Source organism: Typopeltis vanoorti, chromosome 3, assembly GCF_054136105.1.
Source record: "Typopeltis vanoorti isolate ZY-2024b chromosome 3, IOZ_Tvanoo_1.0, whole genome shotgun sequence".
NCBI classification, from domain to species: Eukaryota; Metazoa; Arthropoda; class Arachnida; order Uropygi; family Thelyphonidae; genus Typopeltis; species Typopeltis vanoorti.
The window spans coordinates 39,952,611-39,970,985 of record NC_143551.1 but is presented as its reverse complement, the minus strand read 5'-3'; the positions used below and the strand labels follow the sequence as shown (position 1 = coordinate 39,970,985).

At 34.7% G+C, this 18,375-nt stretch overlaps 1 protein-coding gene across 1 annotated transcript in view; it reads left to right on the top strand.

Annotated features, from left to right (window-relative positions):
• The window catches only part of Ttc26 (tetratricopeptide repeat domain 26), a 337,099-nt gene that overhangs the window by 132,561 nt on the left and 186,163 nt on the right, over positions 1–18,375 (top strand). The window contains exon 9 of the mRNA XM_090415574.1: positions 3,264–3,366. Within this exon, the coding sequence (XP_090271700.1) occupies positions 3,264–3,366 (103 nt within the window). The remainder of the gene's footprint in view (positions 1–3,263; positions 3,367–18,375) is intronic.

Sequence of the window (18,375 nt, the reverse complement as noted above, 5' to 3'; positions counted from 1 at the left end):
TAAAAGCTGACTTATTTGCCAGGAACTTTTGATATGCTTTCTTCTTTTCCTTCACTGCCTCTTTAACTTCCTGTGTCCACCAGGGAGTTCTAATTTTTTTATCCTTGCACACAACCTCACCACATGCCTCTCTGGCAGAATCAATCAATGTTTCCTTCAGAGTTTGCCACTGAATCTCCAAGGTTTGATTCCTGTTCTCAAACTCTTTCATTTTCTTTTCAATAATATTTCTGTATTTTAGTCTACAGTTCACATCTGAGAGCTGCTCAACTTTTATTCGCTTTAAAACTTTCTTACATGTTATTCTTTTCAATATGAAATTCAATTTTATCCTGCTCAAGACTAAATAGTGATCACTTCCAATTTCAAATCCTCTGTACACTCTGGTGTCCTGCACCAGGAAGAAAATATCACTCAACAATAACATAGTCAATGAGACTTTTCTTATTCCTAGCCTCTTCTCTCCATGTGAATTTGTGCACATTTTTATGTTGGAACATGGTGTTAGTAATAACCACGTCCTGAGCAGAAATCCAACAGATATTTGCCATTATTATTAGCTTTGCTCTTTTCTCCAAATTTTCCCAAAATATTTTTGTATGTCTCACAATCATTTCCTACTCTGCTATTTAGATCCCCAACAAGGACCAACTTTTCATTTTTCATTGTGTCAGTTGCTTTTTCTAAAGCCTCAAAAAATTCCTCCACTTCTACCTTAGTAGAACCTTCTGTGGGACCATAGGCACAAATAAGTCTCATTGTCCAGTTCCCCATTCTCATATTTGCCCACATTACTCTACTTGAGACTGACTGCCATTCAAGAAGATTAGCCTCGTTCTTCTGCAAGTTCAATGATGTTTTTAAGATGAAATATTTCTTATTTCATCTTAAAAACATCATCTATCTCAAGTATTTGATCACAGCAGCCTCCATTGAAGGTAATAAAGTAGCTTTATTTTCATCCCAGACATAGTATCATGTAATTAATTTAATAAGTTACATACTGCCTAATATTATATATATATCACTGCCAACTGTAATACAAAATATGACAAATTTATATTCTTATTTTCACAACACCCTCTTTATCCCTTAAGTAGGTATGCAGTTGTAATGTAGCATATGCAAAAGCTTATTTTCACAATTCACAATGTGAATTATCTTGGAGTAATTATATACTTGAACATTTTGCTAATGACTTCAGAATTGTAAAGTGATTAGCCATTTTATGTAAGTAGCTTAGTCTTGAAGATATGCATCACATGCAAACTTTGTTTGTTAGCACTTGGATAAAGGATTAAACCAAGAATATAATTTCTTGGCATCTGTAATTTATAGTATAACAAATGCGAAAAAATGTTCAATGTTTTAATCTTTATATCCAGTTCGTCATAAGAAGACATATATATACAGTGGGACACAAGCTATGTCACAGTGCACTTTAATAAGCTACAGCATAACTGCACTGGCTAACCATTGACCTTTGTTGAGGGAAAGAAAAGAGGAAGAGTAAAAATTAAATATTAAAAGTAATAATTAAATGCTTAAGTATGAAACTACATCATTGTTACTGGTTAGTTTAATTGTCTACAGTCCTGTTATTTTAAGTTCATTTTGTCCATTGAGGTTTTATATTGATGCACATTTCTCCTGATTTTTTTTGTGTGTGCGTGTGTGTGCGCACGCACGTGCGTTTGGAAGTTTTTGTAGTTCTACCATCTTGTTCTTCTGCTATTCTATTCCTAGATGCTATATGGGTCACAGATGGGCAACCCATATTGCAGATGGACCTTCCAGACTCTTGGAACTATTAGGAACTATTAAGTCGTCATTCTTGTTGAGATTGATGATGAGATGAGATGATGGATTAGCATCTCACTGGCTTCTTTGACTTTTATTTTGTGCCATGTTTTGATAAGTTGTAAGAGCTGGATACCTTTCCAGTGAGTTCTGTGGCACGTTTGAAATGCATAATCAGAAAGGTCTGATTTTCTATAATTAAAGAATTTAAGGTGTCATTTGTGTTCTTTTCTTATTGGGATTACACATTCTGTTCCCCCTATCTAGGTAAACAGATACACTGTATTTTGGTATACCCTTGGGGAAGCCAGGGAAGGCAGAGATATCTTTAGATGAACTGAGTAGGCTTTTAAATTTTGTGAGCAGTTTGAATGTGGCTTTAATATTATTTTTGCAAGATTCTGTTTTATTTTTTCAAATATTCACTCCTCAGAAAGGGCTACAGCCTTATTGTAATCTTTATCTTTGGAAGCATTCTTGTGAATGATTCATTGATTGTTTTCCTGTTATAGTTATTCTTTATAAATGTTTTGCTTATTTAAAATTATACTTGGCTATAACTACAAATTAAGGCATTTAATATTACTCTGTGTAGATAAATCATCATCATCATCAAATTCCTGCCATTTACCCTCAAGGGGTGTACAGGATATGATAGTACTACATGAAAAAAATTACATCATTACTAACTTCCTATCTACAATTTTCCTCCAAATCAGTCTGTTACTTGTCAAGACTCCAACATTAGTAGATCTTATATTTCTATCGTCTAAGGCACTTTGTACCGTATCAATCCACCTATATCTTGGTCTTCCTCTGGGTCATTTTCCTGCCAACCTGGCAGAGAACACTTGTTTTGCTGATCTTTCCTCTTCCATTCTATTTAAGTGACCATACCACCTGAGATTAGCTCTGCTAATGCATTCCTGGATGCTGACAATGTCAAGTTCTTTCCTAATATCCTCATTTTTAATATGATATTGCCATTGATGCCATCTGTTCACACCTATAATCTTTCTCAGGACTCTCATATCTGTGGTCTCTAGTCTTTGGTCAAGTGTTTTACTTCTGACCCAGCTCTCAGATCCATAAGTTAAAACTGGTTTGAACACTGTCTTGTATACAGCTAATTTAGTGTTCCGACTAATTTCTCTCTTATTTCATATGAATTTATTCAATTGGCTTCCCGCCATACCAGCATTGCTGATTCTGTTGTCTAGTCTGTGTAGATAAATATATTGTAAATATATTTACATATTACATATTTACAATATAAATATATTGTTGAAAAAAAAAAAAAACTTTTAAAATATCATATTCAATTTTTTTTTTTTTTTTGAATTATAAGAAAGCTTTCATTTGACTGCTTTTTGAATTGTATTTCTATTTGCATGTTATGTTGGTCATGTAACAATGACAAACGCTAGATAAACTTGTTTTTTTCTTAATTTTATACTACTTAGGTGGTTTTTCGGGGAGGTGAGGGTGCTTTACAAGTTTTACCGCCATTGGTCGATGTAATTCCTGAAGCAAGGCTAAATCTAGTCATTTATTACCTCAAACAAGGTAGTATTTACTTTTTTCTATAATGGAAAACTTTTCTAAGAGCATATGATACTTAAATATTTTTTTAAAAAAATCATCATAATAGCATTTGTGAACAGTTAATTGTAATTGGTTTTCATCAACATGGAAGTAATAAAATGTTTTAAGTAGCATGTTATTTATTGTTACTTTTTTCTGTGTGAATATTCTCTGCTTATTTCTCACTCTCATTAGGAAAAGGCTGCAAGATCTATAAGATGTTGATGCATGTGTGCATGAGAGATTAGAAGAGAGAACCTATTGGTGTTCTTTTTTGAATATCTGAAGGCTGTAATCCTTTTGAATATCTGTGATCAAGGTTGTTCCAAGTAGATGAAATAAGAGGACAAACCTCTCCACTCACTGAAATGTTTCCTTATTGCCAATATCACATGATGAGATCGCTGCACAGAAATCCAAAGTTGCTTGATCTATGCATCCAGTGGAACTATCACCTCCTTTATTATACAATGAAACCTGTGGAAAATTCATGCCTAAACAAACACACGTAATTACCACAGTAATAAGCTTTAATAAGTAAATATTTCATCCTAAGTATCTCAGGACATTGTCAGTACAGTTAATTCCAACAAAACTTATCAAACCGCACAAATCTAGCCTCGCTCAGGTTTGTGCAGTTTGGGTTTGAATCGATCCTATGGTTTGGGTTTGAAAACCCAAACCATAGGATCCATTGGGAAAAGTCCAAACTTTTACATAGATCTTTATATAAACTTGAACGTTTATATAAAGAAAGTGCTGAAGCCCTACTTCACAAACCAAATCTAAACCGTAATGATGTTCTTGCTATTCCAAAAGTATGGGAAATTGTCATATAAAATTGTGTTAAATAATTTCTTTATATATGTTATCTTATTTTAATGTAATTTTTTTTCCCCCTCCAGTTATATTTTAATTTTATTCTATAACACACTACTGCACACATATTGGGATTCCATTGTAATCATGTGCTCTAACTGTATGTTATTCCTAGTATTGTTTGAATTAACTGTACTGACGATGTCCTAAGATACTTAGGATGAAATATTTACTTATTAAAACTTATTACTGTGGTTATTACATGTGTTTGTTTAGTCTTATCACCTCCTTATCTCTACTTGTCAGGGTTCCTTTGCATTATGGCAGCAACTTTCTGGGGAACCTTTACAACTTTTGCAATGTATCCCCTAAATTTCAGATCCCTGTCCTCTACAAGATCTTTAGCCTCCACTTCCTGGAGCCGAGTTTTTGCAATATAATAAACCTTGTTCATTTTCTCTGGCCAAAGTATATGGTTTGTCATGACTTATACTTAGCTGCACTGAGTTGACATTTCCATGTTTCAATCTAGACTAAATTCCAGACCTCCTGTAATAACATCACATCAGACCACATTCCCAATTAATGAAACTGCTCTTCCTGATCAATTTAGCATCATCAGCAAACAGTTGAATATATCCTCTCAAATATTAACCCATATCATCAGTGTATAAATTAAATAACAATGGTTCTAGAACAGAATCCTGTGGTATCTCACTTGTTACCTTTCTTTTTTGGACACTGACTGGTTCCTGACAGCCTAGCATTCCTATAACCATGCTACCAACTGACTCCTCATCCTGCTCAATTTTAACAATAGTTTTTCAAGTGCTTTAGCAGGATGTAGAAAAATCAGCATCCAGAAAAGAACTAGATATTTACAATGTAAATGAAAAGAACAAAGAATATAGAGAAAAAAATGGAAAGAACTTTTATTTAGGATGGAAAGATATTGGCTACCAAAAGAGGTGAATAAATATAGACCAAAGGGCAAGAGAGAGAGAGAGGGGAAAACAGCTGCAAAATGGAAAGACCAGTGATGCTGGACAAGCAAATGCCTAATTCTTGAAGAGAGGAAGAAGAAGAAGAAGAAAAATCACATTTCCTTTACCTAGTAGGAACCCTATTGCACCCAAATTACTGATGTGAGTTTCCATGTATAAATATGGTCAGGAGATCGTACAATTGCACAATGGTTTGGCCGCCAATTGCTCTAGCTCTTTAGCATGACCCAGGGTGCACCACGAGGAGGCGAGCTAGAATTGCACCCCACCTCAATAATAGACTTGTAAATCAAAAACTAGATATATATATATATATATGCTGATGGAACATTAATTTCATTTAATCAAACACCTAAATATCTGGGAATAATTCTGGATAGAACTCTGTCATCATATAAACAGCATATGATTAATATCGCTGCTAAAGTTTGCACCAGAAATAACATAGTTCAAAAGCTTTGTGGTACTATATGGAGCTCAAGTGCCACAACTCTGCGGTGCATTGCCATGGGTCTAGTTTAGAAAGAGAGTATGGTGCTCCTGTATAGCTCAATAGTTAACATGTCAATAAACTAGATGCTCAACTTAACTCCACTCTGCGTTTAATAACAGGTTGCATTAGGAGTAACCCTTACAATGGCTCTCCACTTTGAACCATATTGCTCCTCCGGAACTGCGATGACAGGAAGCCTTGTTTCGTGAATATAAAAGAATTTTAAATAACCAAAACCTCCCAATACATGAATTTATTCCAGATACTTTATCTTATAGACTAAAATCCAGAAGACCTGCCATAAAAACTGCTCGTAATCTTCTTAGCCAGAATGACAGTATGGTGAGTAGGTGGGATGTACTGTGGTCCCAAGCAGTATCACCTGAAGTTCATAATTACATAAACATCTTCCAAAACCATCTGGATTTGACCTGCCCAGGAATATATGGACGATGGCCAACAGGATTCGTGCAGGCCATGGTGTATGTGGAGACTTACTTTCAAAGTGGGGTAAGATACCAAATCCCCACTATCCCTGTGGAGCTTAGACCCAAACCATTTGCCATATAGTACAGGAATGTGAGCTGATGGCATATCCAGGTGACTTTAAGGATATCTTTGACCTATCCCCAGAGGCGATCAACTGGATTAAAAACCTAAATGTTAAAATATGATTAATCTTCTGTCTGACTGATTACTTGTCATAAATTTCATATTTGTATTTGCCTGAATGTAGATGTTTTACTTTTTTTTTATTTACATTATCATATATGTGTATCTTATCTAATTCATATGTATTTTATCTTATTGTCTTTTAACCATGTGTACAAGCCATACTATAAATAAATAAATACTGATGTAAGACCTTCCCATAACAAACTTGTGCTTCCATCTTGAATGATTTCCATCCTTATTGATCCAAGTTTGTATTCTGTCTCCAACAAACTTCTGTAACACCTTTAACACTACACTTAATATACACATTGGACTACAGTTGGACCTCTGACTTGGATTTTCCCTTGTGCAGTGGCACTATTTTTCATTATTTCTCCTCTTCTGAAATTGTTCCTGTTACTCTTATTAAACAGCAAACTCAAAGACACTGTCCGCTCTTTTTGCACATACGTGGGGTTTTAAATCTTGTCTTACTGCCTTATTATAGCTTGCTTAAAATTCTAAATGCTTTACATTCCCGAATTTAGTCTTCTGTCTTCCTTCTTATTGTTATTTGCTATTCACAATTCCCTCCCCCCCCCACACACACACATAAAATGCTCTAACAAAATACTCAGTGAGCATTTCCTCTATATCTTCTGCCAACATAACTCATTTTCTATAATTCTCTAAGGTTTTACTTTGCTGCTTCATCCAGTCTCCTTTTATCCTACTTAGAAGTCTGCCATCAATCTACTGTCTGAATGCCGTCACCTCAGTCCTCTCCAGAATAATGGAGGGTCATCAACACTCAAGGTTTTCACCACCTATTGACCTGCCAGTTAACTATTGACCACCACTATGGATTTTGCTATTACCCTAGATTTCCAGCATATCTCTTAGCTCACATCATCCATCTGGATATATACCATCGAAAAGTTTGGAGAAATATGTGCTGTTGCTCTTTTTTTTTTTTTAGTGTTGATCCCATCCATGAAAGATGGTTGATCAGTCTATAGCAGCGTTTCTTAACCTTTCTAAGCTCAAGGACCGGTAAAATGCCTGAAACAATTCTATGGACCACTAAGTTACAGAGGAGTAGCTGGGGGGTAATATTCCCCAGGCGGCACTTTTTCGCGTTTAAGAAATCTTGCCATACTGTGTATAAAATAGCAACTCTGAGTGATGAAATAGTCTTCGACAATGTCATCGACAATTTTACGAACAGAAAAGCAACAAAAATACTATTTTAGAATGTGGGAATTAAAGTTTTACTTCAAAAATAAACATAGTGTTTTTAATTTATTTCCCTATACGTCGTTTTGACTTTTTGTAATTTTTTTTAAAAACCAATGGGAATTACCAACATTTCAGAAAACTGTGCCATTTATAACATAATAAATCTAAATGCATGTTTTGAATACATATGGAAACATGATTAATTAAATTGGAAGCAAACGATTGAAAGTTTATCAAATAAATAATATAATATAATTATGTTACTACTTACTTTTAATGAGATGGTTGGGCTTCTCAGCCCTTGCAGAGTTACTAGATATCTGGCTCAATATTGGTCCGCTACAGTCGAAGATAGGTACACACACACACTAAGATGAAGTCTGTATTTTGTTTTTATTTGAAGGAGCGATGAAAATCCTTTCTCACGAAGATAGGTTGTAGAAAACTGCATGACGATTTTCCTTCTTCAGATAATTCTGGAAATTCACTTTTCACTGAAGGCAAGATCACGGAATTGTATTTTAAGTCCACTGTCACTTGAAAGCTCAATTAGCTGTTTTTTTTTTCAATAACAAAAGGTCGTTCTCGTGACTGCAAGCCTGAGATGGATTGCGAACTCACAGAAATTTATTATAAAAGTTATTCGGAAAATTGTTTCAAAATTTTCCTTTTCAGATTTTTGAGGTGGTCACAAACCCTTTCCAGAAACTCAGAATCAACAAAATTATAATTTTCCAGTAAAAAGGATTCCAATGTTGGAGATAGGATGCTTTCAGTGCCTTGCTATTAATGGATCCCATGGCCGAAACTATATCTTTCCCATGATTTAATGTCATTAAAGGTGCAAATTGTCTGTCTTTTACATAAGTAATCCATAAAACCAGTTTTTTTTCTCGAATGCCTTTATTTTGTCGTATGCATCAAGAACAGTTAAAGAATTTCCCTTAAAGGAGAGATTTGGTTCATTTAATTTCAAAAAAAAGTCTGAAAGATAGGATAGTGTTGATAACCATGCTTTGTCAACAAGGAGTGATGCAAATCAGAATTACGTTCATTTACAAACAATAAAACTTCGTGCCTTAATTGAAATAGCCTTGTTAGTACTTTGCCCCTGGAAAGCCAGTATTTCAGAATGAAGCAAAAGTCGTATATATATATATATATGTCGCAGGGGAATGATGAAAATAGGGATTTGATCAAATCCCTAAGGGATATGATCAATTCACGGAAGATGTTAAAATAACAACTCTGTGGGGTGATTTCCCTGAAGAAAGTAAGTGATTTGATCAAATCCCTTAACTGAATGATATAATCACGTAATCACAAGAAAGATATTTATTTAACCAAATATTTCGGTCTGGAAATAGCAGACCATCGTCGGTGGTATTACAAGAACAGTTTAAAAAATATACAAGCTAGAATACTAACAATAGATCGTTGAAATTAGAACATGCCGAGTGATGTTATATCACTAAGTATGAAACGAAATATTTTGAAGTAGAAACATGATTGAATTTGCTATTAAAAAAAAAAAAAAAAAAAAAAAAAAAAAAAAAAAAAAGTATCCTTAAAACAACAAATCCCTTAACTGTTTTAGTGAAAAGATGAAATAATATTGTTTAGATATTAAAAGTATTTATTAAAGATAAAATAATATTGTTTAGATATTAAAAGTATTTATTTAGTGAACCATGCATTATTAAATGTAGAATAGTTAATACAACAATAGTCATTTAAGCTGATATTTTTAAAAACAAAAAGGATATTTTTAGTGAAATTTTAAACATTTTTCGTGGATACAAGCTCCCCTCTGGCGTCCGTGCTGGCCAAACATTATGCGAGGAAGGTTGCGCGCATTTTTATTATTGTTTTCTATATTTTGAGTTTTATCAAGTACCTACCGTAGAAAGAGTTCAGATATAGAAAAAAATCAAACTCTGACCGAATTTGTATCCGAAGAACAGTTCAATGAAACTGTCAGGACGTTTTTGAACAAGCAGCATGAAAAAGAAAAACCTTTGTGGACTCGCGAAAGGATAGAAGAAGCTGTCACAATCATTGAACAATTTAAATTAGCACCACTACTTAAACTGCAACGGACACATAAACAGTACTATTATGGAAAAAAATACGATGTTATGGAAGTAGGTACTAAAAAATCTTTGATTTTGAAGAGGAAGTCTGAATTCGATCCAATTGTGAAAATAGTACCAACGGAAAATTTTTACCACGTACTTCAGGAAACCCATCAGTCAACTGGCCACAGAGGAAGAGATAAAATGCTGTATAGTTTGAAATTGAAATACCTAATACCTACTTCAGTTGCACTGGAGTTTTTAAAGCTGTGCACGGTATGTCAGTCTAAAAAAAAATTTCCAAACAAAGGAATCGTTGTTTGCCCAATTGTATCTAGCGACTTCAATCATCGTGGCCAAGTTGATTTAGCTGACTTACAGTCGACACCAGATAGAAATTACAAATGGTATTAAACTGCTAGGACCATGCGACGAAATTCAGCTTTCTTCGACTGTTGACTACAAAAAGAGCTGCTGAAGTAGCAATGGAGCTATTAAAAATATTTTTGGAAGTAGGTTGTCCTCATATACTACAAAGCGACAATGGCCGTGAGTTTACGGCTGCTGTCATACAAGAATTAACAAGCCTGTGGCCAACGTGCAAAATTGTAAATGGTAGGCCTAGACATCCAGCTAGTCAAGGATCTGTTGAGCAATCAAATCAAGATGTTGAAGCTATGTTATGTGCTTGGCTAATTGACAATGACACAAAAAATTGGGTTATAGGTTGTTACTTTGTTCAATTCCAAAAGAATTCCTCTTTTCATCGAACCATTAAACGATCACCTTACAAAGCTTTATTTGGAACAGAACCAAAAACAGGACTCCAATCTAGTCAATATTTCGAAAGAGTTGCTTGAAAAACTTGTTACTGAAGAGGACTTGGATCTACTTCTTAATCAGCAGGACCATGACATTATTTTAACACCAGAAGACTTACCAGCAGCTTCCTTAGAGAACAACAACAACACTTCAACTTCAAAAGATCCACCAGCATCTGAATTAATTGAATACGATGCTTCAACTTCAAATGATCTATTAATAGTTAAATCAACCAACAATAACACTTCAATGTTACACGATCTACCGGCAGCTGATTTACTCACCAAAAAGGCTATAAATTTAGAGGATCTACCAGAAATTGAATCAATTTCTTTATCGACAGTAAGACAACTCGAACCAGTTAACAACTCTACTTCAACAGTTAAAACATCTGTAGTGTTACTTGCATCAGAAGGGGAAGCAGCTGTCAGCGACAGTAAAGCATGTTGTGTTGTTTGTAGAATGGAATCTACTGGAGCCCATTCACGTGACATTTGTAAAAATCCGGTGCACTCAATATGTGGGAATACAGTAGGAGAAGAAGGATATGGATCGAAAATTCTATGCTATTTATGCCAAAAAGAAGAGAGCATTAAAGATCAAAGGAAAAATGCTGCAAAACACCTGAAAAGATCAGCTGAAAAAACGAAAGAAGTTTCTTTGAAGAAATTTAAAGACGTGTTAGTGAATTCCACAGTTTTGGTGTATGTACCTAAGGTAGATAGAGGCCCATTAGATGGAAATAACATCGTGGGGATCGTATTAGATATAAAAAATAATTTATACAAAATTGGTACCTCAGTTGGAATTATAAAAGATTGGCTACCTAGAAACGCTCTTCAAATAGCTACTACAACATTTACCGAAACAGTTCCACAGATTAACCTAAGTCTGCGTGAGATTGCAGGAAAATTATCCGTATTTGGAGGTCAAGGATTTAAGAAGTGTTCCTGTGAGCAATCCAAATTACAATGTAAAACCAAAAGATGTACCTGTAAAAAAAGTAACGTACTTTGTAACTCGAGATGCCACAAATCAACAACATGTTTTAATAAAAATGAATAAACATTATTATTTATTAATTACATTCACAAAAAATGTTTAAAATTTCACTAAAAATATCCTTTTTGTTTTTAAAAATATCAGCTTAAGTACCTATTTCTTTTGTTAATTAGTTTTGAATAAATAATTTGTGTTTCAATGACTTGTTGTATTAACTATTCTACATTTAATAATTATTTCATCTTTTCACTAAAACAGTTAAGGGATTTCATCAAATCACTTACTTTCTTCAGGGAAATCACCCCACAGAGTTGTTATTTTAACATCTTCCGTGAATTGATCAAATCCTTATTTTCATCATTTCCCTGCGACATATACACTGCCCATTTCATCACAGAGTACTGAAAATAACCTGTTATTTAACGGTCGAGCTTTAATAAAATTAACTAGCTTTGCAGCGTTGTATAGCACAGTTTTAAATTCTGGTGGAATTCCTTTGTAGGCTAACACTTCCCTATGTATGGTACCCAATTCATATCCAGACCATAGAAACAATCCCACTATGCCTGCCTGTAAGGGCGTGAGCTCCATCTGAACAGAAGCCTATACATTTTTCCCACTGGATCCCTTTGTGTATTATGTAATTATTGAGAGTGTGAAATATTTCTTCTCCAGTTGTTCGGGATGGCAAAGTTCTACAAAATGGAATATCATCATGAATGTTGTTATCATGCACATATCTTACGTAGCATATTAACTGCACATCATTTGTAACATCTTGCCCATTTTTAACGCATAATAAGGGCTCTTCTTTAATTCTTTCGATTAACTGAGATTCTATGTCACCTGCCATATCATTAATTCTGCGATTGAAGGGTCATTTGAAAGAGGAATCAAATCAACATCTTTTAGTAACTTGTTGCCAAACATAGTTTTTGCCGCATCTTTTATAGTTGGAAGTAGCAAATTTTCCCCAATAGAATGAGCTTTCCCTGTTTTCGCTATGCGCAAACTTAAGAGATAGGATGCTTTCAGTGCCTTCTAATTAATGTAACCCATGACCAAAACTATATCTTTCCCATGATTTAATCTCCCTAAGCATTGCTGAAAAAATTCATTTGGCTTATTTTTCACATCACAATGTTTAGTTTCTAAATGTCGTCGGAGTTTCGCTGCTTTCATGCACTTGTTCGACAACACTTCATAACACAAAACACATTGAGATTTCTGTTCACTTTCATCTCCACACCATGTAAACCCGAATTCTAAATATGAACTGTTATATTTCCTACTGTATTTTTTCTTTGAACTGCTTGTTTTTTCTACTTTAATAGTATCAGATTTGCTCGCTGTTAAAACGCGTGTATCACAATTAGGGTTAGCATCATCTGTTTCATTTGCTCTTTTTTATTAAAAAGTCCTAGTTCTAAGCTACTTTTCCATTATTAAAAAACGTTTCTGAAAAATATATAAATACCGAGGTTAACTCAGAACACACTTTGTCCAAGTATCAATTAGCACTTCCGAAGATATACTGAGCCTTGGATGAAGGAAGGAAACCTTCAATAATAAAAATTAATAAACAACAAGCAATTGGTTGAAATGTGGATAACATGTTCACTTCAAATATGACAAAACAGTAAGAAGGCGGAAGCAATAAAACTATATTGTTGTTCACTTCACTCTCTTTTATTATTTGTTATTTTGCCGCTAAATTTTTAGCAGCAGAATGACGAATAATAAAAGAGGGTGAAATGAACAACAATATAGTTTTATTGCTTCCGCCTTTGAACATTCTAATGCTATTTGTTGTTTTTTTTTAAGTCTCAATTTGATTTCAATAATTTTTACTTACTTATTCAATTTTAATTGAATAAGTAAGTAAAAATTTTTAAATGGATAATTAAAAAATATATATTTATTTAATTAATTTAAGTGCCTGCAGACCACCTGTCCCACCGTCGCAGACCACAGGTTGAGAATCACTGGTCTATAGTATTTCAGAACCATGTATGGATCTAGATATTTACAGAGGCATTGTGGTCTGCTTAGCAAATTACCTTCCCTTCATATACCTTCCACCCTGATAATTGCACATCCAGCTTTCTCTTTGGTCATTCACTGCATGTCTTGGCAGATTGTATCCTCTCTCTCTCTCTCTATGAACTTCTCTACCAAAATCCCCAAGAAACACCTGTTTCTTGGGGTTTTCTTTTGTCACCTATCCTCTTTCCTCCTATACATAAATGACCTGTTCTCATTGACCAGTAATCCTATCCACAGTTTTTCTGTGGATAGGATTATTGGTCAATAATCAATTTCTATACTTCATTGGTCAATAATCAATTTTGGTACACAATAAATAACGGAAAAAACTCACGTAGAAAGATTATTTATTAGCATAATTTTTGCCTGTGTGTCACAGGCATCCTCAGTACATTAAGCTCAAAATTAAACACTAACTGACAATTCCAAAAAGCACCACCTAAGTAGCTGGTGTAAGATAACTAAAAAGGTCAATAACTTTCCTAAAAAAAAAAAAAAAAAAAAAAAAAAAAAATTAGTATAATTTTTTTTCTAAACGGTCAAAAGGCAACAAAAATATTCAGTGGTTTTAAAACTTTTGCTATACGTTCACTGATGCCTTGTACATAAGGGATAGTAATGCGAAGAGGATTTGAATAATAATTTGAAGAGGAAGACATATTAAAACTACTCAAAGTTCTTTCAATGAAGCAATTCTTATAACCATTAGATAGAAAGGAAGAAGTTATGTATTGTACAAGGCATCAGTGAACGTATAGCAAAAGTTTTAAAACCACTGAATATTTTTATTGTCTTTCGACCGTTTAGAAAAATCTCCACCTTTCTCACTTCTCCTAAGGACAAGCTTCCACATCTTAATCATCCAGGTGTCTACCAGATTCCGTGCTCTTGTGGATTATCTTATTTCGGACAAACGGGAAGATCTGCCTCTATTCGGCTAGAAGAACACCAATCTTATATTGAATACTTTAAACCTGAAAAGTCTGGACTTTCTGAACATACCATCTTCACTAGACACAGAGTTCATTGGAGAAAGACAAGAGTTCTTCACAAAAGTCAGTTTCTCATGGAACGCCTTTATAAAGAAACATGTGAAACTCTACTTCATTCTCTTAACTTAAACAGATCCGACGGCTTACGTCTGTCCCCTTTATGGGAGATAGTACTTTACAAATCAGCTAATCTTTCCTAACTTTTTATTATATTAATTTTTTTTTTTTTTTTTTTTTTTTAGGAAAGTTACTGACCTTTTTAGTTATCTTACACCAGCTACTTAGGTGGCGCTTTTTGGAATTGTCAGTTAGTGTTTAATTTTGAGCTTAATGTACTGAGGATGCCTGTGACACACAGGCAAAAATTATGCTAATAAATAATCTTTCTACGTGAGTTTTTTCCGTTATTTATTGTGTACCGATATGTCTACTCACGGTTTACCTCTTTTAATATAATCAATTTTGTACACTCAATTTCTACTACTCATTGGACAAACCCTACAGTGTACAAACTTTCTACTACTTACATAACAAACCCTGCGATGCACAAACATCTCAACCCCGAGATCTTCTTTAACAGCCATTGCCTTAATTGCTGATCTCTTTAGCATCCTTCAGTGTAACAAGAATAACCTAGGCACTTTCAATGCCACCAAAACATAGTCTTTCCTTCTTTCTTACTCATGAGAAGGATCTCACTATACCTTCACGAATACACAAATCACCAGACATGATACAATCCTCTCTCTCTCTCTCTACTTCTAGCCTTTCTTGGCATAAACACATAGTAACTTCTTCAGCTTCTGAAAAACTAGGCATCCTTTTAACTGAAAAAAAAAATTTTTTATGCATCCAGCTACAAACCTTGTACAAATCCCAAATCTACCCATCCTTAAAATACTGTTCACATGTTTGGGGATCTGCACCATAAATTCTAAAAATTCTTGATGCTGACCTTAGGAGAGCAATTCAGTTGAGAAATGATCTCTCTCTTTCTCACTGATCCACTTCAACCACTGTCTTCATAGATGGTCTGTTTCAGCTCATTCTGCTCTACTGAACTGAAATCCATCATTCTTTGGAACAGCCTTTCTTGCCTACCCTTTGAGTTTTTTCCAACAGCTACAACCTCCACTTTTTTAGCCCTTGTCTTCATTCTGCGCACAGCACTAATATGTAGTACATGGTGGCCCATAAGTTGTGAAGGGGTTTTAAATGGGAATAACTTTTTTGACTATTAATATTTTTCATTTTATTTTTTTATCAGATATTTTATGACACATTTGGGAAGTTAATCATGAAAAAGTTCACAATCCAACAATGAACCAAAATTGTACAGTTTTATTTTGAAAATCAGCGTTTGATTAATGCAAAGAGCATATCGTCACATTTTAATGGCAGAAATGCTCCCTTGCTTGATTGAAAGTTTCTGACAAGAGGGTTCCACAAAGACTTGCCATGATCCAGGAGACCCCATTCAGCCAGGACAGAGGAATATGTTCAATATTTTCCTCTTTCTTTGACTTACTTCTTTCAAGATGACAACAGTAGTGCAGTGATGGTCACTGGGGAGCAGTATCGGGCCATGATTAAAAATTTTGTATGCCCTGCAGTAGAGAACAGACCTGAGATGTCTTTTCAGCAAAATGGAGCCACTGCCCACACCACTAGAACCACAATGGAACTGCTAAGGCACATTTTTGGTGAGGAAATAAGTTTGCAATAAATAAGCCAATTAATTGCAAAGATCTGCAATTAATTGACCATCATGTTCTCCAGATCTGACAGCTCTCAACTTCCTTTTATGGGGTCACCTAAAGGAAAAGGTGTATGTGAACAAGTCCTAGACAATTCAACAGCTGAAAGAGAACATTTGTGCTGAAATGAGGCTCTACAGTCAGAAACATTAACAGCTGTTATGGAATATGCTGTGGAGGCCTGCTTTTGTGAAGCTGAGAATGGAAAGCATTTACGTTATGTGGTTTTTCGTAACTAATAAAAAAAACTCCAGATTCTGTATTTCAAAAAAGAATAAAAGTAATTAATAAAAAAAAATCATCATCATCATCATCAAATTCCTGCCATGTACCCTCAAGGGGTGTACAGGATATGATAGTACTACATGAAAAAAATTACATCATTATTAATTTCCTATCTACAATTTTCCTCCAAATCAGTCTGTTACTTGTCAAGACTCCAACATTATCAGATCTCATATTTCTATCGTCTAAGGCACTTTGTACCGTATCAATCCACCTATATCTTGGTCTTCCTCTGGGTCGTTTTCCTGCCAACCTGGCAGAGAACACTTGTTTTGCTAATCTTTCCTCTCCCATTCTATTTAAGTGACCATACCATCTGAGATTAGCTCTGCTAACGCATTCCTGGATGCTGACAATGTCAAGTTCTTTCCTAATATCCTCATTTTTAATATGATATTGCCATTGATGCCATCTGTTCACGCCTCTAATCTTTCTCAGGACTCTCATATCTGCGGTCTCTAGTCTTTGGTCAAGTGTTTTACTTCTGACCCAGCTCTCAGATCCATAAGTTAAAACTGGTTTGAACACTGTCTTGTATACAGCTAATTTAGTGTTCCGACTAATTTCTCTCTTATTCCATATGAATTTATTCAATTGACTTCCCACCATACCAGCTTTGCTGATTCTGTTGTCTATTTCTATATTTAATTTACCATCTTCAGTAAAAATCGTGCCTAAATAGCTGAAATGTTTTACTTGTTCCACAGGTTCTCCATTCACAGCACAGTTGACATTTTCAATGATTCTGCCTATTTTCATTGTCTTTGTCTTTTTATTGCTGACCTTCATACCATATCTATTACAACAGCTATTCAATTTAGTCAGAGAATCTTGCAGACTTGTAGCAGATTTATTTAGAAGTATAACATCATCCACATAAAGCAAAGAGCTGACATTAACATCTCCAATTTTGATATCAGGTTTAATACCACTTTCTTTCATAATGTGATCCACATAGATAATGAATAACAGAGGGGATAATGTACATCCTTGTCTCACACCAGATTTAACATTAAACCATCTTCCTGTACTTCCTTCAATTCTAACTGCTGACTTAGAACTCAAATAAAGACTAAGTATTGCTTGATATAATGCCCCATTGACACCATATAACTGCAGCATATTGAATAGCTTCTCTCTTGGCACCTTGTCATATGCTTTTTCCAGATCGACAAAACTTAAATACAGATCTTTGTTATATTCCCATGCTTTCTCGACTGTTTGTCGTAAAGTGAAGATCTGATCCTGACATCCTCTATTTGGCCTGAATCCAGCTTGTTCTTCACCAAGCTTTTCTTCCATAATTCTTCTCAACCATTTCTCAAGTATACTTGCATAGATCTTGCCAGGAACACTCAGTAGGGAAATACCTCTGTAATTCTCACATTCAGTTTTATTTCCCTTTTTATATATGGGTACTATGAGAGCTCTACTCCAATCATCGGGAATTCGTCCCTCTGTCCAGGCTTTCTGAACTATGCAGTGCAGCCACTGTAAGACACTTTTATACCACCATACTTCAGCATTTCTGGTTGAAGATCATCTACTCCTGCTGCCTTTCCACATTTCAAGTCTTTGATGGCTTTTTCTACTTCAAGTATGGATATGTATTCCTGACTGCATGCTTGGTCAGTGTTTTTTATCACTGTGCTGTCATCACTGCTTGTTTCATTTATCAAATTTTCAAAGTAATTACTCCATACTTCAAGGATATCTTTTTCTCCCATTTTCAATTCACCTTTATCATCTCTAACTCCTTTTACAGCACTCTTTCCTCCATTCCCAAGCTTCTTCAACAACCTC